General features: G+C 38.9%; 4 protein-coding genes across 7 annotated transcripts; all 4 read right to left on the bottom strand.

Moving 5' to 3' along the window:
• Window positions 1-805: 805 nt before the first annotated feature.
• On the bottom strand, window positions 806-3,173 carry LOC111781830 (UPF0161 protein At3g09310). The gene is made up of 5 exons (XM_023662542.1): window positions 2,939-3,173; window positions 2,788-2,847; window positions 2,524-2,664; window positions 2,341-2,432; window positions 806-1,044 (listed from the first exon to the last, which is right to left on the bottom strand). Exons 1-4 carry the CDS (start codon window positions 3,129-3,131, stop codon window positions 2,368-2,370), a joined length of 459 nt encoding a protein of 152 aa, XP_023518310.1. The 5' UTR covers window positions 3,132-3,173; the 3' UTR covers window positions 806-1,044; window positions 2,341-2,367.
• Window positions 3,174-4,270: 1,097 nt separating this feature from the next.
• LOC111782300 (uncharacterized protein At5g02240-like) lies at window positions 4,271-7,528 on the bottom strand. Its single transcript, XM_023663158.1, has 7 exons — window positions 7,176-7,528; window positions 6,011-6,282; window positions 5,525-5,561; window positions 5,346-5,443; window positions 5,200-5,261; window positions 4,733-4,856; window positions 4,271-4,601 (listed from the first exon to the last, which is right to left on the bottom strand). Exons 1-7 carry the CDS (start codon window positions 7,462-7,464, stop codon window positions 4,482-4,484), a joined length of 1,002 nt encoding a protein of 333 aa, XP_023518926.1. The 5' UTR covers window positions 7,465-7,528; the 3' UTR covers window positions 4,271-4,481.
• An 806-nt stretch (window positions 7,529-8,334) lies between these two features.
• LOC111780956 (suppressor of disruption of TFIIS-like) lies at window positions 8,335-12,365 on the bottom strand. 2 transcript variants are annotated; one of them, XM_023661323.1, is made up of 8 exons: window positions 12,248-12,365; window positions 12,094-12,159; window positions 11,908-12,029; window positions 11,771-11,808; window positions 9,654-9,741; window positions 9,273-9,557; window positions 9,121-9,186; window positions 8,335-8,579 (listed from the first exon to the last, which is right to left on the bottom strand). In XM_023661323.1, exons 1-8 carry the CDS (start codon window positions 12,273-12,275, stop codon window positions 8,415-8,417), a joined length of 858 nt encoding a protein of 285 aa, XP_023517091.1. In that variant the 5' UTR covers window positions 12,276-12,365; the 3' UTR covers window positions 8,335-8,414. The 2 variants fall into 2 exon arrangements, with proteins under 2 accessions (XP_023517091.1, XP_023517092.1); XM_023661324.1 differs by having other exon boundaries at window positions 11,908-12,005.
• Window positions 12,366-16,070: 3,705 nt separating this feature from the next.
• LOC111781540 (ATP-dependent zinc metalloprotease FTSH 10, mitochondrial-like) lies at window positions 16,071-22,503 on the bottom strand. 3 transcript variants are annotated; one of them, XM_023662198.1, is made up of 8 exons: window positions 22,244-22,503; window positions 21,890-22,142; window positions 21,693-21,764; window positions 21,069-21,199; window positions 19,753-20,238; window positions 18,839-19,606; window positions 17,452-17,679; window positions 16,071-16,969 (listed from the first exon to the last, which is right to left on the bottom strand). In XM_023662198.1, the coding sequence occupies exons 1-8, from the start codon at window positions 22,301-22,303 to the stop codon at window positions 16,484-16,486; spliced, it is 2,484 nt and encodes an 827-aa protein (XP_023517966.1). In that variant the 5' UTR covers window positions 22,304-22,503; the 3' UTR covers window positions 16,071-16,483. The 3 variants fall into 3 exon arrangements, with proteins under 3 accessions (XP_023517966.1, XP_023517964.1, XP_023517965.1); XM_023662196.1 differs by having other exon boundaries at window positions 21,890-22,166; window positions 22,244-22,502; XM_023662197.1 differs by having other exon boundaries at window positions 21,069-21,196; window positions 21,890-22,166; window positions 22,244-22,502.
• Window positions 22,504-22,788: the final 285 nt, after the last annotated feature.

Here is a 22,788-nt window from a genome sequence, read left to right as displayed (position 1 = left end):
AAAATTAATTAATTAAATTTATAATTCCAAACACATCAATTAAAACCTCGAGCTAGAAATTGTATAATTATATGTAATTTTTCATGATCCAATTTTTTTACTTTCAAATTTATTTTTGGATATAAATCACAAAATTTTATATTATGGTTTGTATGCTAATTTAAATTTTAGCTTTTATATTTTAAATATTTAATGTAACTTAAAAATCTCTCTTATATCTAACTAAGATCTAAGCCACATAAGTGTAACTCAATTAGTCGAGACATATGTGAGATCCATATCGATGGAAGAGGGGAATGAGTGCCAACAAGGACACTTGCCCCTAGTCCCGAAGGGGAGAGGTGAACTGTGAGATCCAATATCGATTGGAGAATTCTTTATAAGAGTGTGAAAACATCTCCCTAACATACGCATTTTATAACCTTGAGAGGAAGCTCGAAAGAAAAAACCCAAAAAAGACTATATTGGCTAGTGGTGAATTTGGACTCTTACAAATGATATCAAACCAGACACCGAACAGTGTGCCAGCGAGGATGCTGATTTCCTGAAGGAGGGGTGGATTGTGAGATCTCATATCGATTGGAGAGAGGAACGAGTGTCAAGAAGGATGTTGGCCCCTGAAAGGGTGGATTGTGAGATCCTATGTTGGTTGGAGAGGAGAACAAAATATTCTTTATAAGGGTGTGGAAACCTCTCCTATTTTAAAACTTTGAGAGGGAGTCCGGAAGGAAAAGCTCAAAAAGAATTAAAACTTTGAGAGGGAGTCCGGAAGGAAAAGCTCAAAAAGAATAATATCTACCAGCGGTGGACTTGGACAGTTACCACATATATACATTATCAAAAAGATTAGAGGTTCGAATACGAATCTATAATTTGTATAACAGGTTACTTTCTACAACAATCCACTATGCACAGGGCATTAGCTCCCAAAGATCCCCCCAACAGCACAACAGGTTACTTTCTACAACAATCCACTATGCACAGGGCATTAGCTCCCAAAGATCCCCCAACAGCACAACGATCAACCACATTAGCCAACACAACCTGCACAAAATATCTGAGCAGTGAGGTTGAAAGAACCTTAAAAGCGGCAGAAAACTAAACTAAATTAAATTACAGAACAGAAAACTCTCTCAAAACGGCAGGAAAGAGGAAAGAAAATATGGATTTAGCCCAATAGCTTAAACTTTTGATCCAGTGATTGAACATGGCTTCAGTTTTGTGGGTTGTCTATGAAAATATACGAGTCCATGTCCGAGTGAGGCATAAGAACGATATTGAATCATAAATTAACACGAAACTTTAAGCAATTCGAGTCCATGTTTTTTAGATTGCATCGAGTGTAGTAGCAGTGTAATAGACGATCAACAAAACACAATCAAAGAGTGGGATGATATCTTCTAGTAGTGTAATAGACGACGAACAAATGACGAGCAAAGAGTGGGACGATATCTTCATTTTGTATATTCTTTAAGGAAGTCGACCTCATATAGAACATGCAATCTCAACCTATCACGTTAAGGTCGGAATGTTTGCACATGCTTTCTTCATAAATCCAGTGTTGTAGAAGGTCTAGACCTAGCCAACCTAAATTCAGAGTCATTAGGAAAAAAGGGCTCTATTTTGACACCTGAATTGTCTATTTGTTTATCCAACTTAATGCAAAATGTGTTTATCCAGGAGTTACATTAATTTCAATGGGAAACTTCACTATTTTCAAATCAACAGAACCCTACCCTGTATATTCCTGGTTCCTGCAACATCTTTCCTCGTCAAAACCCTCCTAATTTATTGTAACAGTCCAAGTCCAAGTCCAAGTCTAAGTCCAAGTCCACGGCTAACTGATATTGTATTTGAGATCCCACATTAATTGGAGAGGGGAACAGAACATTCCTTATAAGGGCGTGGAAAACTCTCCCTAGCATACGCGTTTTAAGACCTTGAGGGGAAGCCCATGAGGGAAGGTTCAAAGAGGACAATATCTATTAGCGGTAGACTTGGGCTGTTACAAATAGTACCAGAGCCAGACATCGGGCGATGTGCCAGCGAGGACGTTGGGCCACCAAGGGATGGATTTGAACCTTACAAGTGTGTGGAAATCTCTCTCTAGCATACGCGTTTTAAACCTTGAGGGAAAGCTCAAAGAGAACAATATCTATTAACGGTGGACTTGTACTGTTACAAATGATATCAGAACCAAACACTGGGCGATGCCACTCGCTGGACCCCTAAGGGTTAGGGGTCCATTTGAGATAAGTGCAGTTGCATAACCTATTTGCCTAGAATGTAATCTCAGGAAAGCAAATTGAAAAATCATTCGTGGTCTGCATCAGGACATACCAATTACTATGGCAGTATTTGAAATTGTCAATCTTCTGGTTCTGGCAACCTTTCTTCATCAAACCATCGTGGAGGATCAAACCCAGATACACCTACAAAGAAGCAATGACCTAGAATCAAAAATCAAAGAAAAAACATCGACAAATTCCGTTCCCGAAGGTTGAATGAGAGCAATGTCATTACCAAAGGGATTGCAGCGGCAGAGACGCCAAGCAGTCAAAATAGTACCCTTCGCAACACCATATTTCTTGTAAGCTTGCATGGAATACTCACTACATGTAGGTAAGTAGCGACAACTATTTGGCAATAACGGCGAGATTTCTCCTGCTCACATTTCACTCCGAATCAGTACTCAACAATTATCATTCCCTTCAATTACCGAACAAATATTAAGAGGATTCTTCGAATTAGAAGTGTAAAACGAACAAATAACACCATTCTACTTACGTTTGTAGAATTTGAGCATGGATAATGCAGCTTTAACCCCCAGATTGTCCACTTCGCCATCTATGAAAACGATTCAAATGCCCTAATTCATCATAGTCTATACGTCGATTACACAAAAATATGAAGGAAGGAAGGAAGAAGAGGCGAGTACCTTGGTCTCTGTTCGCGCTTGAATTCGATGTGGCGCGCGATTCGCTTATGATGAGCGGCCGACGGAGCTTCTGGCCATTAAATCGAATACTGAAGGCGGCAGCAGAGCGGCGACTTTGATGGCAGCGGCCGGCGAAGAAGATCGGGTTTTGGTTTTGGAGTTTGTGGCAATTTGTGGTGGGAAGAACCGCCATGTCACTCTCCTCCGAAGGTTCTGCAGATGCTACTGCACTTCGTAGCCGCTTTTTTTTTTTTTTTTTTTTTTTTTTTTTTTTTTTNTGGTTTTTTTTTTTTTTTTTTTTTTTTTTTTTTTTTTTTTTTTTTGTTGATTTTACTTATGTTTCTCAAGAAAAACGATGTCGTTTCGAGATGATTTCATATTTAGGCAACGTTGCATTTTTTTTTCACCTTTTAATAGAAATAAATGTTAAAAAGAAGTATTTTCAGTGTTCGATTGATTAAAAACCATATAATTAATATAAAATGGATAGACAACATACTCACGAGGTAGTATCAACTTGCACGTCCCTAACCAACCTATGGTCTGGCTCAATGATATTGTATCAAAGTGAAAATAGAAGTGGAAGCTCGTAGATATTGTACCACTTGTATTAGTCTAGGTGACTACCTTCGTCTACCAAGGTTGTCGTGGTGCAATTTGGCAGTCTTGCCATGGATTCATGTCTCCAATTTTCTTGATTCCAACTCCTTGAGTCTGGTTCAATTGGATCACTATAGCTACACCCCTTGATCGTCTCTCACAATTCTAATGCATTTGGACTACTAGAGGCATTCCATCTTAAGTTATTGTCTAGCTAAATTGACGCTCCCACCCTAGTCTTATTCTATTTCCACCACTTACACTCTACACGGGGAATCACACATTCAACCACCTCAAGTTATTATTTATTAAATTATGCATACAGTCACACATACACACATATAGGGCAATAACATCCATCATGCACAAAGTGCAGATACATAAATATACATAATTTTTCCTCTGCTTTAGCACGATTATGTACCAACAATAAAAAAAAAGTTAATTACATCATAAAAAGAATAATTTAGTCGTACAAATAACAAGTGTGACTACTCTCATGTTTATCCTATTGTTCTATGCTCAGGTCATATTAAATATATCCCCATAGGGATTGGTTTTACTAGCATTCATGTGTTACCAAATAACCCCGATAAGTATTACTTCCTAGAATTCGTGTGGTTACTTACATGATTGTCACGTGACTTCCTAGGCTATTTTTTTTTCGTGTGTTAAGGGTTCCAAAATTTATGAAAATCTTCTTATAGGTCCTAATTCAAGTAAAATTAAGGTTAGCATCGAAATCGAATGGAAAACTAATAAACGGACCAAAAAGAGGTTACTCGTGCCCAATTTATCTGATAAGCAGATTAATGGCCGCTCAACCGCAAGTTGAAAGTAAGCTCCTAACAGCCTTTTCCAACCCTCTTCAAAGCTCACAGTTCAGAGTTTATTAGGCAACAATACTACATTGGAAAAGAATGACCTTACAAACATGACCCACTCAGAATCTCGTCGTCACTTGAGAGAACAAGGCCTTGAAATCGGTCGTCGGCGTGCCTACCCCCTCAGGTTTCGAGGCTAGATCGAGCGCCTTGAATTTGGCCTCCTCAAATTGCAGTGCCTGTTCCAGAGTTTCGAGCTTGGATTAAATGTTAAACAGGAAAGATGATAGACTATTCCATAGATTTTTAGATGTTTAATAGTCGTCCTTTGGAATAATTTCAAATGAGCATAAACAATGTAGGCAAGTACCTGAAGGCAGACTTCGGCGACATCAGCCCTGGCAATGGTTCTCGTCTCCGTCTGAAGAAGTTCATCATCCTTCCCTACTAGCAGTTCTCGTATCCCACCGTCCTTATCCTGCAGACCTCCAGCCCTGACAAACACTAGTCCAATTTGGTACATTGACGGAAACTAATAAAGAACGAACGCTTAAATCGAACAGGAATACAGTCGTTCGACGTTTGCATTTAGAACCCGAAACCAAATAAACTAGGAAGTATGGGATATAAAGATTTTGAACCAAAGTAAGATCTTGAAATCCTAATAATGGTTTGATCAAGCTGAGTAAAGTTAAATAGTGACAATATTTCCAACCAGATGGGAACACAAAAACAGCACTTTCTGAGAATTTCAAGTGGTTATGTTTTGAGCAAAGGTACAGAACTCTCTGTGGTGACAATGAATATGAAACTCGATCAACTCGATCAACGACGTACCTTATGATGGTGTAAGGAACACCAGAGTCAGCCAAATACTGCTCGGCCTTCCTTTTCCAAACCTTTAGTATAATGAAAAGAGTTAGATACTGTTTCTCACGATTTCCAGAAGTAGAAGATCAAGTAATTGGAAAGATAATACTAACCAATATGTTCCCATTACCCAAACTGTTCAAGGGATGGTTGATATTTGTTCCTCCCATCGACCCGACCAAAACGATTTGCTTAACTCCTGCAGCCTTGGCTGTTTCGAATCATGATATGATTTCAGCATTTGAAACTCGTGAAAATGATGTCAAGAAAAAGGAGCAATCCAATCACTCACCGGTATCTATCTGATTCCTTTGTCCAATCCAATCAACCTACACATAAACGTCCATCAGAGAGCGAAAATGTAACAGCCCAAGCTCACCGCTAACAAATATTATCCTCTTTGGCCTTCTCAAGGTTTTAAAACGCGTCTACTAGGGAGAGGTTTCCACGCCCTTATAAGCAATGCTTCGTTCTCCTCTCCAACCAATGTGGGATCTCACAATCCAGCCCCTTTGGGGCCCAGCGTCCTCGCTGGCACACCGCCCAGTGTTTGACTCTGATACCATTTGTAACAGCTCAAGCCCACCGCAAGCAAATATTGTCCTCTTTGGGCTCCTCAAGGTTTTACAACGCGTCTACTAGAGATAGATTTTCACACCCTTGTAAGGAATGCTTCGCTCTCCTCTCCTTTTCAGCCAATGAGGGATCTCACACACATAAATACATAATAAGTTGTGCAATAAAGAAAAGAAAAGAAAAGAAGAGACTGTTGAGGTACCTGTTCAGGATATGCTCCATCTTCAAAGTAAAACTCAGGCCTACCACCTTTGGTTGGATCAAACCCTGGCTTCATCTTTGGCACGGCGCTCGTAAGAATAATGAGCGCATCAATGCCTTGAATTGCAGGACCAAGGGTATCTGCATTCCTAATATCACCAACGAAAAGATCGTCTGCTCCACCGATACTCTGCTTGCTCTCTTCAGTTCTAACCAAACCTCTTGCAACATACTGATCTGACCTCTCCTTCAATTTCTTGTAAACTAGTTGACCTGCCAAACAGGACCAACAAAACCTTATTAGGAATCTAAGCGCTTATACAAAATGCTTAATAACTCTTTTTAAGCACTAAGAAAATCACTTCAAACATGATCTGAAATCCATAAACCAATTTCGAAGGTGCAGGATTTGTGTACAAGCGAACCAATCAGATAGAGAACTTGAGTTGACAGCTAAGAAATGTCTTAATCCATAGGATATCAGGATGCGAAAAAAGTACACCACAGAGCCTCCCCTAAGGCCTATGGAGTCTTCGAACAGTCTCCCTTTAATTGAGGCTCAACTCCTTCTCTAGAGCCCTCGAATAAAATACACTATTTGTTCAATACTTTAGTCACTTTTGACTACACCTTCAAGACTCACAACTTCTTGGTTCAACATTTGAGGATTCTATTGACATGACTAAGTTAAGGGCATGACTTTGATACCTCATCAGAAACCACGACTCTCCACAATGGTATGATATTGTCCACTTTGAGCATGAATTCTCATAATTTTGCTTTTTGTTTCCCTAAAAGACTTCGTACCAGTGAAGGTGTATTCCTTACTTATAAACCCATGATTAACTCCTTAATTAGCTAGCCGATGTGGGACTCCTCTACCAACCATCCTCAACACTACCTACTAATATTCAATGTCCCATGTGCAACAAAGTTAAGTCAGTGGCTCCAATTTTCAAATCAAAAACCAAATCAACATAAAACCTAAACCCTCAACAGGGAAGACATTGAACAACCAGTTCCAGAGACACGAAGATAAAATTCCATACCCGGAAGAAAAAATCGAAACCCCACTACTAATTCTGCCTTAAACTGCCCTACAATTTCCTCAACAGTCGAACATAAGCAAAACAACAATAAACAAGCAAAGAAAAGAGCAGAGTTACCGGTTCTGCCACCAGCTCCGGTGACGAGGACAGTTCTAGGACCAGAATCCGCCATTGCAACCAGCGAAAGAGCACCGACGCGGCGGCGCCTTCTGAAACCCTTCTGGGAGGTCGGAGAAATGGAGGAGGTAACGATTTGAAGTGAGAGAGACGAGATTGAATTGGAATTGGGCAGGGAACAACAATTATGACATTGATGAAAGGGCAGTGGTGGAGAAAGGGTAGACTTCGGGGTTGGGATGGAGTAGGCTAATGGGACACGTGTTAGCATCGCCATGGACTGCTTCATTCCATCTGGGTGCTTCTGGTTATGACATATAAAGGCCCTTACCCGAACCAGCGCGCGCAACAGAAAGATAGAGGCAACGTGTGGTTTATTTATTATTTTTAATTTTTAAAAATCTTTAATTTTTTAACTTTTAAATATTATTATATTTTTTAATATTAATTTAAATCTATTGCTAATGATAAAATTTTGATTTCAGCTTCGCTAAATTCATAAATTTTAAATAATTTAAAATATTATAAACCACACTCAACCATTTTTAATTTAGATTTACTTTTTTTTTATTATATATATAATAAAAACTTTTTTTTTCCACTCTTCTTAAAAGTGAGATGACGAAAAATCATCAAACCCGCGTGTAGTGACTAGTTCAGCTATAGAGTTATGAGTTCAATTTACACGTCGAGACCCCCTTTTGAAAGTGAGATTACTGTCATAGACAGAAAATCTAGAAACCCATAGTTAGTGACTAGTTCAGCTATAGAGTTACGTGTTCAGTTTACACGTTGAAACCCTCTTTCGAAAGTGAAATCACTACTAAAAACGGAAAATCATGAAACTCATAGTTAGTGACTAGTTCAACTATAGAGCTACATGTTCACGTCAATATCCCCTTTTGAAAGTGAGATTAGTACCAAGGACGTAAAATCATGAAACCCGTATTTAGTGACTAGTTCAACTATAGAGCTATGTGTTGAATTCACACATTGAGGCATCTTTCAAAAGTGAGATCACTACCGAAGACAAAATCATGAAACCCATAGATAGTAACTAGTTCAGCTATAGAGCTACGTGTTCGGTTCATAAGTCGAGACCCCTTTTTGAAAGTGAGATCAATAACGAAGACGGAAAATCATGATAGCGAGACGGGGGTTGAGGACTGAACAGCAATTTTATTGAACTTTTGACATAGATTACAAATTTAACATTTAACCCAAACAAGGCCTTGATTTCTAAGCTGTCACAGAAGTCTCCACACCCACAGCTACATTATTGTTGGCTGAGTAATTGAGTTCTGATTTCATTTCAACTTCACAAAGCTCTGGAATTGCTTCCTTTATGTTGTGAATGCTTTCGACTGCATAATCTGCTCCTTTACTTCTTTGGGAAGTCCCAACCTACACAAAAATTAGCAGCAGCAGAAGTTTAGAAGACGGTCCAAGCCCACCGCCGATAGATATTGTCCTCTTTGGACTTTCCCATTCGAGCTTCCCCTCAAGGTTTTTAAAATGCGTTTGCCACGGAGAGGTTTCCACACCCTTATAAAGAATGCTTCGTTCTCCTCCCAAACCAATGCGGGATCTCACAATCCACTCTCCCAGGGCCCAGCGTCGTCATTGGCACTTGTTCCCTACTCCAATTGATGTGGGACCCCCAATCCATCCCCCTTTGGGGCGGCGGTCCACCCCCTTCAGGGTCTAGCCTCTACATCACTCAGTGTCTTACTCTGATATCATTCGTAACAGCCTAAGCCTACCGAGTAGATATTGTCTTTTCTGAGCTTTCCCTATCGGGCTTTTCCTCAAAGTTTTTAAAACGTGTCTGCTATAGAGAGGTTTCCACGTCCTTGTAAAGAATGTTTCGTTCTCCTCCCAAACCGACGTAGAATCTTGCAATTTTGTTCTTAAAAGGTTGATTTAAAGTTAGCCAGTAACTCACCAGCACAGTTTGAAGCCCAAGTCGCTTGCCTGCTTGAAGGTTGCGGACACTATCTTCAAAAAACAGCTGAAAAACAGCACAAAAACAACTAAAAAACGCAAGCAAATTAGAGCCAACTTAACCAAGACTTAATTCCAAGGCCAGGTTCTTACAGTTCTTTGAGGATCGATGTTAGCAATCTTGAGAGCCCATTCAATGGCAGCTTTTGATGGTTTGCAGACAATGGGAGTGTTTGGCAGCTCCATTACAGGGCTTGTTTGAGAGAAATGGTCAATTATGTCAAAGATTTCAGTGCTTGAACTCTGTTTTTCTTCTAAAACAGAGCCTTTTTTAGTGGGATTGAGAGTTTCAAAGCAGATAATGCCTTCAAAACAGTCTTCTAATGCTAGTTTGTTAAGAACTTTGGCTGTGTGAACTTTGTCAGCATTGGTAAAGATCTGTTTTTTCATACAAAAATGGAGATGGGTTGTTGAGAGAACGATCAAAACATAAAAGGGATGAGAATTTGAAGTGCTTTTTTGTGAAGAACTTACAAGTTTCCTGTAAGGGAGGCTGAGCAGAAGGGTTCTCAAAATGGGATCAGGTTTCAAGTTGTCATATGGCAATCTTCCATGAACAAACCTGTCCTAAGGAATAATGGATGCTTTAGTCTCATACACTTCTTGAATATTCCATGGGAACAAATACAAATACAAATGCTTATGTTTTTGAACGAATAGTTTGAAATTCGTGGAGGGTTTACCAAAAAAAAAAACTCATGTAAGTTTGAAATGAAGAACAAGATTGTCAGTCTAACAACCCAAATTCACCACTACCACCACTACCACTAGCAGACATCGTCTTTTTTTTTTTTTTTTTAACTTTTCCTTAAGAACTTTCCGTTAAGGTTTTTAAAACGCATTTGCTAGAGAGAGGTTTCCACACCCTGGTAAAGAATGTTTGGTTCATCTCTCCAACTAATGTGGGGTCTCATAATCCACCCCTCTTTGAGGCTCAACGTTCTCACTAGCACTCGTTCCCCTCTCTAATCGATGTGGGACCCTTCAATCCACCCTCCTTCGGGGCCCACTGTCTTCGCTGACACACCGTTTGGTGTCCATCCTCCTTCGGGGCCCAGCGTCCTCACTGACACATCGCCCAATGTCTACCCCCTCGGGGCCCAACGTCCTCGCTGGCACACCGCTTGGTGTCCACCCCCTTGGGGCCCAGCCTCCTCGTTGGCACACCGCTTGGTGTCCACCCCCCTTGGGGCCTAGCCTCCTCGTTGGCACGCCACCTGGTGTCCACCCCCTTTGAGGCTCAGCCTCCTCACTGGCACGCCACCTGGTGTCCACCCCCTTTGAGGCTCAACCTCCTCACTGGTATACCACTTGGTGTCCACCCCCTTTGAGACTCAGCCTCTTCACTGGCACGCCACCTGGTGTCCACCCCTTTTGAGGCTCAACCTCCTCACTGGCATACCACTTGGTGTCCACCCCCTTTGAGGCTCAACCTCCTCACTGGTATACCACTTGGTGTCCACCCCCTTTGAGACTCAGCCTCTTCACTGGCACGCCACCTGGTGTCCACCCCTTTTGAGGCTCAACCTCCTCACTGGCATACCACTTGGTGTCCACCCCCTTTGAGGCTCAACCTCCTCACTGGTATACCACTTGGTGTCCACCCCCTTTGAGACTCAGCCTCTTCACTGGCACGCCACCTGGTGTCCACCCCTTTTGAGGCTCAACCTCCTCACTGGCATACCACTTGGTGTCCACCCCCTTTGAGGCTCAACCTCCTCACTGGTATACCACTTGGTGTCCACCCCCTTTGAGACTCAGCCTCTTCACTGGCACGCCACCTGGTGTCCACCCCTTTTGAGGCTCAACCTCCTCACTGGCATACCACCTGGTGTCCACCCCCTTTGAGGCTCAACCTCCTCACTGGTATACCACTTGGTGTCCACCCCCTTTGAGGCTCAGCCTCTTCACTGGCACGCCACCGGGTGTCCACCCCTTTTGAGGCTCAACCTCCTCACTGGCATACCACTTGGTGTCCACCCCCTTTGAGGCTCAACCTCCTCACTGGTATACCACTTGGTGTCCACCCCCTTTGAGACTCAGCCTCTTCACTGGCACGCCACCTGGTGTCCACCCCTTTTGAGGCTCAACCTCCTCACTGGCATACCACTTGGTGTCCACCCCCTTTGAGGCTCAACCTCCTCGCTGACAGATCGCCCGATGTCTAGCTCTGATACCATTTGTAACAGCCCAAGCTCACTGCTATTCAATATTGTCATTTTTGTGCTTTCAGTTTTAGCCTTCCCCTCAAGGTTTTTAAAACGAGTTTGCTAGGAAGTGGTTTTCACACCTTTATAAAAAAAATATTTTGTTACCTCTAATCAATTTGGGATCTCACCATCGAAAGAATTAGGACAGACAAATCCTCCGTATGTATAACATCATTCATTGAGTCTAAAAACGTTAAAATTTTCATTTAGATTCCTCCATAATAAAAGGGTTTCCATAAAAACAGTGTTATGATGTAATGGACATGAGACTTTAGTAACATTCCAATACTCAGCCCCGAATCTAGTGACCCAGATTGATCAAAGAAGGCGAGCCATAGGGTTTAGATGGAAGCAAAAAAATGAGAGTGGAGGTTGCTATACCTGTGATATTCATCATAATCAAAGTCATAGCCAATAGCCTGCAATACAAAAACCAAAAGAAACAGCACTTTGAATAAACTCTTCCTGAGAATGATCTTAAAGAAAGAGACAGAGAGAGAATTGAAAAAAAAACATACCCGGAGACCAGCCATTGATGTTCCATAATTCTTGTAAAGCAGGTTACTCAGCTCTGGGATTTTGCTGTTTTCAAACCCAAGCTTCTCAGCCATATAACCTGCAGAAGAAAAGGAACAATATTCTGACAAGAACAATGTTAAAAAAAAAACAAAAAACAAACAAAAAAACACAAAAACGAAACCCACCATGAATGTTGCTTTTACAAGCAGCTGCTAAGCCAGAGCTTACAGGATACAGAGTGTCATCCAGATCTGCAGGTTTAGATAGAAACAACTGTTATGAAAATGGAGACAAAAACGAAGAAAAACACAGTCGATTTTAATACCGACTGGAGCTTACCAAAAAGAAGGCAATCAAAGGTCGGCATTTGGTGGCTATGAACTGTAATGGGGAAGAAGAAAGAGGGTTAGAGGAGGTGGAAGGGGAGGAGAAATAGAGGGATTCAAGGGTTTAAATAGCCAACAAAGCCAGAGTTTTGGGGAGGGAGTCCACCTTGCCCGTAAGTTTATAAGTAAAGAATACACTTTTATGAGTAAAAATCCTTTTTGAGAAACTCAAACCAAACCTAATATCGTCATGCCATGCATTTAACTGAGTTATGTCAATAGAATCTTCAAGTGTCTGTGTACTTTGTCTGAGGACTATAGAGAAGGAGTTGAGCCTCGATTAAGAGGAGCCTATTCGAGGAATCCATAAGTCTCAAGGGAGGTTCTATAGTATACTTTGTTCGAGTTCAAAGTTGACAATATTATACCGTGATTCTTAACAAGTTTTAGGCGTATGGGGTGACGTTAAAAAGGAGAGAGCACCCAAGCTGTTTCCCTGTTTGTACATATTGGACTTTGATACTTTTCAACCCACCAAACTCCTCAAAAATTGCCCCTTTTCCGCCATTGGATGCCACATATTTCCAAACCTTTGTTTTCTTTTTCCTAATGTAAATTTCCTATAATCGGAAGCTCCATCAATTTGACTCAATTCGTATGGTTTGAGTTGGATTATGAATTTATTTGAGTTGAATTCAAATAAATAAAAGCTTTATAAATTCAGTTTGATTGTGAGTTTTTTATGATTAGATTGTGTTGAATTGAACAAACGTGAGTTCATTGTTTAACCCGAGTTGTTTGAATTGAAAAAATTTATAATTCGAACCATTAAATTTTAACTTAAAAAATGTCTTAACTCGACCCAACCTAACTTATGAGTGTCCCTTAAAAGTACGAACACTACTAAAAAACCTACGGACGGACTTTCAAAGCATAGTTCGTCACCAAATGGGTTTTCTTTTTCGATTAACTTTTGTTTAAAAAAAATGGTATGGAAATAATTTATTTGAAGTAATCATTAAATTTTATGATAATGTTAAAAAGAGTAAACCCAAGGGGCCATATTTTTTCGTCTTCTTGTTTATATAATTATCCAATAGAATATTTATTGTCCTATCATTCTTATAATTTACTATATATCTGCAAAACAATAATAATAATAATAATAATAATAATAATAATACTAATAATAATAATAATAATAATGTGCATCAATTATATCACAAGCTTTTAAACAATAATTGGTTTCATTTTATTTTGAAGCGATTCTATCCATTAATTCAAGTAGGCCTTTATATGTTTGATAGTGGAAAAATTTTATGCTATATTATTGGTATAGATCTCACAATTCAATTGATATCTTATCTACTCGTGAACTTTAATATTACTTAGTTGATAAGCTAAGCATAACTCGAATAGTTAACGTTTATACTACTGATCAAAATATTAGAGGTTAGGATCTCGTTACATTTTTATATTCTAGGGACTCAAGTGAAATAAACTCAAAACGTGCAAAACCCACGAAGACCACCTAGAAGCGAGCCGAACGAAAAGGTAAGCACCATTATTGGGTTGAAATCGAACAATGCTAACTCAACCAAGCTCGTTGTGCCAAAAGGCCCAATCTAGGGCTAACGAGGTCTAACCCTAATATATTCGTGTAAGTATGCAAAGCCTAGTTGATTTAGCCACTGAAACATATGAGGCAAGGCGTCGTATTGGTCTTTTCTATATCGATTTTGATTTATTTGATTAAAAAGGATTACACCTTACATAATTAAATAGGTATCGATCGAACGAACGTACCCCATTATATTTGGCACTATGAGAAAGCAAATTTGGGTTATGATGGATGGAAGTGCTAAATGTTGACACATGATAACACTTACAAACTTCTTTCACCATAATTGATAAGGTGGGTTAGGCTACAAAAATCACTATTCCTAACAATTATTGGAGCCATTGCTATTATTTCACAAACTTACAAACTCAAAGTGACCCACCAAACAAACACACTATACAATCAATTGAACCTTTTTTAAGAAAACAAAGTTGTGGAATAAAAGTGCACTACAAGTAGATATAGCTATTGGAACAAAAATTTTGTATATATATTTTTCGATCATTATCTCGTTTACAATTATAAAGAATGTTTCATTTCCCTCTCCAACTGAGATGGGTGTTTAGGAATCACGACTCTATACAATGGTATGATATTGTCCACTTTGACCATAACCTCTTATGGCTTTGTTTTGTGCTTCCCCAAAAGGTCTCATACCAATAGAGATAGTATTACTCACTTATAAATCTATGATCTTCCACTAAATTAACCCATGTGGGAGTACGACCCAAAATGCATAATTACCCATCTCCGAGAGTACGACCCAAAATGCATAATTACCCATTTCCGGAGAGTACCTCCTCCGCCAAACTCCCTCCTTTGCAAAATCAAGTTTATCTCCTGAAAGAGAGGAGGTNTTTTGTGCTTCCCCAAAAGGTCTCATACCAATAGAGATAGTATTACTCACTTATAAATCTATGATCTTCCACTAAATTAACCCATGTGGGAGTACGACCCAAAATGCATAATTACCCATCTCCGAGAGTACGACCCAAAATGCATAATTACCCATTTCCGGAGAGTACCTCCTCCGCCAAACTCCCTCCTTTGCAAAATCAAGTTTATCTCCTGAAAGAGAGGAGGTACTCCCCATTCCCCCGTCGGTAATTAATTCCATTTCCTTCTTTCTTTCACTCTAAGCTCGTTCAATCGGGTTCCGTCAAAAAATTACTCTACGAAGTTCGTGGAGTACGACCCAAAATGCATAATTACCCATCTCCGAGAGTACGACCCAAAATGCATAATTACCCATTTCCGGAGAGTACCTCCCAATAAATCTCAACAAAGTAAAGTTATGAGAGCTTAGGCTCAAAGGGACAATATGGTACAATTGTGGAGAGTATCTTCATCTAACAGTTGTACATATCTAAAGTTATCAATAAAACCTTTTAGCCAATATTCCTTGTTGAATTTTCTCTCTCATATTCTTTGTGTTCATCTTGACGAGTGTGCGTTGTTGAGCGATTCTAATAGTGGGATCTCACAATCCACTTCCTTTGGAGGCCCTGAAAAAAAAATCACTAAATTTTATTTTTAAAAAAATAGATAAAGAATTAGTTAAAAGTGCTTTTTAAAACAAATTCTTAGTCGAATCATAAAGGTTTCAAATAAGTAACTTTGGCCCAAAAAGTATACTATTAGTGTTGGGAGATATTTTCCAACCGGAACGTTTTGAGACAAATTGGTAAAATTAATACGAAAGATTCAGTCTTTCCTGATTTGAAACAATTAAAAAATAATAATAATAAATAAATAAATCATCAATTTTTAATAATTAATTATAAAAGAAGTTTTCAAGTAGTTTCTAATTTGAAAAAGACATTATTTTTAACTTTTAAAAGACATTATTTTTAACTTTTAGTAGAGTAGACTTGAGTGATAGCCTCGTGGAAAGCACATAAATGGTGTCATGTATAATGCACTTAGATCTTTTGGGTTCTAAAGTTGTTCTTCAACAAATCTAGTTGCCTCACTGTCTAAAAGTTCGATATCTAGATTAAGGTGTTCATGCATGTCCACATTTGGAACTCGAGCAACATCAAAAGACAAAGGGAGAAGAACAGAGAAGGGAAAAAGAAGGGAAGAAAGATTATCATAGCAACAATTCAATGAACAAAACTATCATCTTATCGAAGTTTAAATAAGATGTTCACTTTGTAAGTAGGCAGAAACGGTAGAAATGGTCGAATTTATTTAAAATGTGAAGAAGCTTAAGAGAAGAAAAGAAAAAAAGAAAACCATGTTATTGAGAACTTTTGGGAGAAGCCAAGCAAACACACAAGGTGTGGTGTTTATATTACAAGCTTGCCTCGTGGAGATATTACACTTGCATGTGCCCCTAGCCTAGAAGGGCGATCGGAATTTACAGTATCTTCACAATTTCACCAAAAGCGACCTCCAAACAAAGAAAGAACGAACACTTTTAATCAAAGGTGAGACATCCAATTTCACCTCCTCCATCCTCGAGAGTTCAAACAGCTGTGATCTTACCCCTCAGCCTTCAAAAGCTTTTATTATTTTTTTTCTTTATGTAAAACTAAGAAAAATAACAAAGAACGATGTCGAGGTGATGAGATTGCAGGCGCTTGGATCACGAACCAAATCCTAACGTAGCTACACGTTTTCGTGTCATAATGTAGGTACTATATCTGTTTCCAAGGCTGGTTGTGATGTGTTGTTCCCAGCATTTCCACTCTCTGTTCTCTCTTTAGCTCCATCCGCTTTATCTCTGAAACCTTGTTTGAATCTATCATAATTTGTGGGCTCAGATGACTTAAATGGGCGCTCCCCTAACACACGGATCAAGTCGTCTTGATGTAAGACTTCCTTTTCAAGCAACATCTCAGCAATCTTAGCTACGTGTTCTTTGTGCTTCTCTATCAACTGAATTGTGTGTTCATATGCCTTAGTCACCCATTCTCTAACTTCACTGTCTATAATTGCACCAGTCTTGCTGCTGTAGGGCTTGGACATCTCGAACGCCTCATCCCTCTGTGGGAAAGAAAGAAGACCGACCTTGTCACTGAAACCATAAACAGCAACTTGGGCATAAGTCATCTTGGTCACTTTCTCCAGATCATTCTGAGCTCCAGTTGATATTTTCCCTAATAGAACCTACAAGCAGAGAGAAAACTCGATCTATCACTAGAAAGCCCGAAAAAAAATCATCAGTTGAAAGGAAGAGAGAGTCGACCGGACATGTCTGCATTGATTCTGCCAAAACTCAAAAATGAATCATGAATGCAAAATGAATCATCATAAACTCACATTTATATAATCAGCATTATGGGTAAATAGATGCTTTATTCATAAGCATGTGACATATGTTCATCAACAGTTTACATGCATAACAATATCAAATAACAAATTTTGTGCGCTAAACAAAATGCTTAACCTTTAAGGTTCTGGCACAGGGCCAAAAAATTACGAACGAAGACGAACTTTATAAATAAAAAAAACATAGAATTAGAATCCTTCATAATTACAGATTGTGCAAGACAAACATAGATCACTGTACGGCTTGATCAAGTTTGCCAACTACAAGACAAGTTCTTTAGGTATCAAGGAAGTAATCAGGAGGCCATATGAATGCTTACCTGCTCAGCAGCTCGACCACCAAGGGTCATGCATGTCACGTCAAAGAGTTGTTCCTTTGTCATAAGAAGATTCTCATTGGGAACATATTGAGCAAACCCAAGAGCAGCAGTACCACGTGGGACAATTGTAACTTTAAGCAGGGGCTCTGCATGTTCCAAGAACCAACCAGCAACAGCATGACCAGATTCATGGTATGCAACAGTCCTTCGTTCAAGCTTGCTTATCACCTAGGTTCAGAGAAAAAAGACGGGTTAGCTCATTTCGAACTTCAAGAAAATCGCATCCTCTATTCTTCACGATAGAGATTGGGAAAGCTTCAAGTAACCTCCCCATAGATTATACATCCTTTCTGTAAATCATACATCAATAAAATTGTTTCGATTAGAAAAAATAATCTTCACAATAGAGAAGATCAGTAAATCCTTCTCAGAGTATTGATAGGTCATTATTAATAATTGAATCATACAGACATCCTAAACAAACAAGACTACTGTAACAGGATTCTATAGTTGCATTAAAAAAAAAAAAAAGGATCAGATTTATTAAACAGTTTGCATGCTTCAACCCTTCATATTTTCTGCGTCATTACAATTTTATCAGTTGCCAGTGAGGGGACTTAAGCCTCAATATTTTGTTTTAACGATCCTAAATCCTATCAAAGTCCATAGAAAAACAATTCATGGTGTATTCAAGGTTGGATGTCAAGAGGTCTGCAAAGGCATCCTTCTCCTTTAACATCGACAACTTGATGGATCAGCTAGATAAAAAATTGCTATATGGATCTAGAACAATGTGGCTCGTGGGAAACAGAATAGGTAGCAGGAATAAGTTGCCCTACTGTCTCAGACTAAGGGGGTTGCCATAATCTTATTACCAGTTTTTGGTGTAGGATCCACCATTAAAATGATATCTAATTAAAATAACAGCATGAATGAGGTTAAAGAAACCTAATTTCCATTCTTAAGAAGCAAATATGCTTTAGTAGCAGCCCACGGCTCACTAATATAGCATCTACAACAAGCCAATCTACTACTACAAGCACACAATTAACAGATTGGTTGGATTTGCATGACAAGTCGAAGGTTTCATGATTCCCAATTTTTAAATGTTAAATGACAGACAGACTTTGATTTCTCAAAGCAATTCGTAAATTCAATATTTATCTCGTAGGATAAGTAGAGAAAAATTAAATCTTAGATTAGATGGTCAGTATGGAGGCAAATGGATGATAAAAGGAAAAGATGATATATGCATAAGAGAGAGATACGTAGATTGGGTTAATGTTTTGTTCAGAAGAAAGACATTTTGATATTTCATCACATCAAATGAGAAAAGAAGAAGAAAGGAAGAGTGTGGGATTCAAGTAGTGGGTAGTAAAAATAATACCTTGTTCTTTTTTTCCAGACCACCTATGACTCTGTCAATAGCTCCTTCAAAATGCTCCATAGTGATCACTCTACTTTCGTTTCTGGCAGCAATTAGAGCAGCTTCATTGCAAACATTTGCAATGTCTGCACCGGCAAATCCAGGAGTTAGAGCAGCAAGTCTCTGTGAATAATACGATGGCTCTTGATCAAGCTTTAACTTCTTTAGATAAATTATAAATATTTGGTCACGTCCCTTGATGTCAGGTTTGTCAATTGTTATCTGACGATCAAACCGACCAGGCCTCAACAGAGCCTTATCCAAGATATCAGGCCTGTTGGTACCAGCAAGTACAACTACCCCAGAAGTAGTTCCAAACCCATCCATCTCAACCAGCAACTGATTAAGAGTGCTTTCCCGCTCATCATTCCCTCCACCAAAGCCCCCTCGCCCTCTTGCTCGTCCAATTGCATCTATCTCATCAATAAATACAATACTTGGAGCACATTGTCTAGCCTCTTGAAACAGATTTCTAACCCTTGATGGCCCAACCCCCACAAACATTTCCATAAAATCTGATCCAGAGATGGACAGGAAAGGCACATCAGATTCACCTGCAGTTGCTTTTGCTAGGAGTGTTTTCCCAGTACCAGGAGGACCAACAAGCAGAGCACCTTTGGGAATTTTTGCTCCTAACTCCTCGTATTTCTTTGGATTCTTAAGGAAGTGCACAAACTCCATAATTTCTTGCTTTGCCTCATCGCAACCAGCTACATCTTTAAAATAAACCTGAACCATCAAGAGGAATGCAGAAGCATATTAAACCACTGAAACCCCCAAAATCTTTCACCTTGTAAAGTGATAAACGAAAGTGGTGCTATCATGAATTCATGGTATGATACAAGAAAACAAATAAATAAAATCATGCACCTGACCTTATTTTTGGCATTCTTGTCCATTTTAGTTATCTGTGCCTTTCCTATGTTGAATATCCCACGCCCACCTCTACCACCTGGGCCACCAACACCTAACCCACCCTGCATCCTTCTCCCCATGAAATAAAGGGTTCCCAAAAGCAAAGCCGTCGGCGCAAACCTCATCAATTCCTGGTACCAATTAACTTGGGAAACATAGACAACTGGAACAAAATCACGAGGGTCGATCCCCAAAGAAGTTTGGGCTTCCTCCAGCTTCTCCTCGAACAAGTCAACACTTCCAATGTTGAAATAGTATTTATATTGGCTAATGTTACCTGTAGTTGGCTTTCCATAATCGGGAACTTGAGGAACATCATCTTTTGTTTTCCCTGTCTTACGTGGAAAGCTCCTTACATACACTTTTGCGATAGATCTGTTTGCAACTTCAATACGATCCACTAAACCTGGTTCAAGAAGTTTATTTCTAAACTCTTGAAAACTAATCTGTGGAATAAATTGATCAGTTCAGAAGATGCATAAGGAGGATTTACACGACACAAAGCAAACATCAATAGGCCAATCCACAACTTAATTAGAACTTCTGCCAAATGTCATTGAAGTTCAAAGCCACCACAGTAAAGTTTCAACAGTATTATCAGTTTTAGTTCCACGGAGTCTTCTATGTAAACTACTATAAATAAAAGGGCCTAAAGGAGAAACTTCGATCTTCCTGCACCTCCAACTCTATGTAAAGTCTAATACATCCTCTTCAACTTGATTTAATCACCACTTCTTATATTTGTAACTAGAAAAATGGTACAATAAATACATTTGGACTATTATTTTTGAATCCTAAAGAAAAAAAATAAAATCACATATTATTAGATTACTATATAAATGTAAGATTCCAAGAAATTGAATTTTAAATACAAATTAAAAGCTTTGAATTTGCAAATTCAATGTCACAAAATATCTAGAGTTCACTCAATATCATAAATAGGAGATCATCGTTGTTGAACCTATGACTATAATCTCATAGACATTTGGGTTTAGAATTTAACATTTTGACCACAAGACCAGCCTATGGAGGTATGAATATCAAAACCACCAAAACAATGATAATCCACATTTTAAAGACCAAGATATCAAGTTCAAATAAGGAGAGAAATATTTATGGACAAGAGAAAGATATTCAATGCAATGACAATGACAAATTGAGTGTTATACAGATAAGAGAAATCAATTTGCAGTAAGCCAAGCCTTAACCCATCGATAACTGAGACCATAAATATTCGCATGTGCCTCAGTTATTAATATAGGGATTAGAAAGTTACCTGCTTCTCTTCACGAGGAGCCATAAAAAGTGAAGAAAAAATGAACCCAACAAACATTAAAGGAGCGATCAAATTCTGGAACTGCCTGGTAATGTTCTCTTGAGAATCTGTGTGACCAGTATTCGAGTCTTCTGGCAAAGGAAGCATAAAAAAATGTAAGTCCCAGTAAGATCAACTAAAACTACTTACAGTGGCATAATGAAAGCAGAAAAGAGAGAGTTACAGTTCAGATGATATATACTTAAAGGTGTAAGCATCTTTCTATTACATCTCGTATTGAGACGAAGTACAATTACATAATCCTAAAATCACCACACTTCAAATAGATAAATAAATAAAATCTATAGCTACACCAATCTCTCTCCCAAAAACAGAAATATATGCACATGCCAGGATGAAAATCTTTCAAACCCATGACTTCTTTCTTCATTCTCTGTCCCTCTCTAAAGGGAACATAAATAAAGAGTATTCCGTAGTTCCATGAACATATACCTCCCTAATTCTTTTCTTTAACATCTTTAGTTTATAGAAGATAAATTACAGAAGTGAAGAAGACAATCAACATGAACATGCAGATGGAGGAAAATGACAGACGCTAGGCCAAATGACAAGGTCGTCCAGTACCTTTAGATTCTGTCTTCTGCTCTTGTCCTTTTGGAATCTCCTTCTTATCCTTTGGGTAGTAATTCTCATAGTCTAAATTAATTCATCATGCATGAATAAAAACATTAGAAGGAAAACAAAAAAACGATTACTGGATGAAGAACAGTTGCACTGCACAACCTCGACGAACAAAAACGAGAAATTATCACTTCACTCACTTCGCTTCTTCGGCGCTTGGGTAGAGAACAGGCGTCGAATCCTAGGGTTAGCAAGAACAGAATCGACATTCTCCAAGAGCTTTCTAGAAACAAGCTGCTTACAAGTTGCAACCCCAGTTGACGTTAAATAAGCCCTCGCAAGCCCTAAGCAACCATGTAGGCTTGAATTACATGGAGTACCAAAAGGCTTCGCCTCCAAACAAGATTCCTTCACCGACAGAATCCTCCCATTGCAAAAACCAGAATATTCATTCTGCACATCAGAGGTTTTCTTCCTCTTCATCAAACCAAAACAGAAAATACCAACAGGAATCAACAAAAACAAAAAAAACAAAAACCGAGTTTAGTTATTACAGCTCGTAGTCTCGAACGTGCAGAGCGAGACAGAGAACCTCCGATCCTCGAAAAGATCATGGTCTTGGCAACCGTAACATGAACTTGTTCAACAAACACTCACCGAGCAGAAGAAACTCGTCGATTATCCACGAAATGGAGAAAAACGAAGATGAAAGGATCAAGGAATGCTTGAATTCAATGTCGAAATTATTCGCAGAGGAGAAGTGGCAGTAGCGAAAGATTGAGCCTGGAGGAATCCGGCTTTCTCCCTCAAATCGGGTTACCGCCTTATTTTGGTTGTCAGCCTTTTTTACATTTCTACCCTCGTCTTGGCTTTAGCCAGATGAAAAAAATAAACCAATTTTTAAAGGTTATTTTCGTCTTCTTGAAATATTCGTTGGCGTGATGTGTGTGTTAAGAAAAGAAGCCACAAGTGCATGATGAATACCATAAGACTTTTGGGCCCAATATTTAAGCCCAATGTCTCAATCAATTAGCTATTTTTTTTATTTTTTTTATTAATCTAATTTTACTATTAACATAAATAAAAATAAAATACGACT

The sequence above is a fragment of the Cucurbita pepo genome, chromosome LG19 (genome assembly GCF_002806865.2).
Source record: "Cucurbita pepo subsp. pepo cultivar mu-cu-16 chromosome LG19, ASM280686v2, whole genome shotgun sequence".
Lineage (NCBI taxonomy): Eukaryota > Viridiplantae > Streptophyta > Magnoliopsida > Cucurbitales > Cucurbitaceae > Cucurbita > Cucurbita pepo.
Note: the sequence above shows the minus strand (reverse complement) of the source record. Positions and strands in the feature narration are given on the sequence as shown.

What these genes read in the sequence shown, in the direction of transcription:
- LOC111780956 (XM_023661323.1), bottom strand. Translation starts at nt 12,275, where the DNA reads ATGCCGACCTTTGATTGCCTTCTTTTTG. An exon ending in CTTTGATTGCCTTCTTTTTG is followed by an intron (nt 12,160 to 12,247) that starts GTAAGCTCCAGT and finishes CTAAACCTGCAG; the next exon opens with ATCTGGATGACACTCTGTAT. An exon ending in GCCTCCCTTACAGGAAACTT is followed by an intron (nt 9,558 to 9,653) that starts GTAAGTTCTTCA and finishes ATGAAAAAACAG; the next exon opens with ATCTTTACCAATGCTGACAA.
- LOC111781830 (XM_023662542.1), bottom strand. Translation starts at nt 3,131, where the DNA reads ATGGCGGTTCTTCCCACCACAAATTGCCACAAACTCCAAAACCAAAAC. An exon ending in AAGCGCGAACAGAGACCAAG is followed by an intron (nt 2,848 to 2,938) that starts GTACTCGCCTCT and finishes TCGTTTTCATAG; the next exon opens with ATGGCGAAGTGGACAATCTG. An exon ending in CATGCTCAAATTCTACAAAC is followed by an intron (nt 2,665 to 2,787) that starts GTAAGTAGAATG and finishes AAATGTGAGCAG; the next exon opens with GAGAAATCTCGCCGTTATTG.
- LOC111781540 (XM_023662196.1), bottom strand. Translation starts at nt 22,303, where the DNA reads ATGATCTTTTCGAGGATCGGAGGTTCTCTGTCTCGCTCTGCACGTTCG. An exon ending in CACGTTCGAGACTACGAGCT is followed by an intron (nt 22,167 to 22,243) that starts GTAATAACTAAA and finishes GGTTTGATGAAG; the next exon opens with AGGAAGAAAACCTCTGATGT. An exon ending in GCAGAAGACAGAATCTAAAG is followed by an intron (nt 21,200 to 21,692) that starts GTACTGGACGAC and finishes TTCCTTTGCCAG; the next exon opens with AAGACTCGAATACTGGTCAC.
- LOC111782300 (XM_023663158.1), bottom strand. Translation starts at nt 7,464, where the DNA reads ATGAAGCAGTCCATGGCGATGCTAACACGTGTCCCATTAGCCTACTCC. An exon ending in ATGGAGCATATCCTGAACAG is followed by an intron (nt 5,562 to 6,010) that starts GTACCTCAACAG and finishes GTTTATGTGTAG; the next exon opens with GTTGATTGGATTGGACAAAG. An exon ending in GTTCCTTACACCATCATAAG is followed by an intron (nt 4,857 to 5,199) that starts GTACGTCGTTGA and finishes AGTGTTTGTCAG; the next exon opens with GGCTGGAGGTCTGCAGGATA.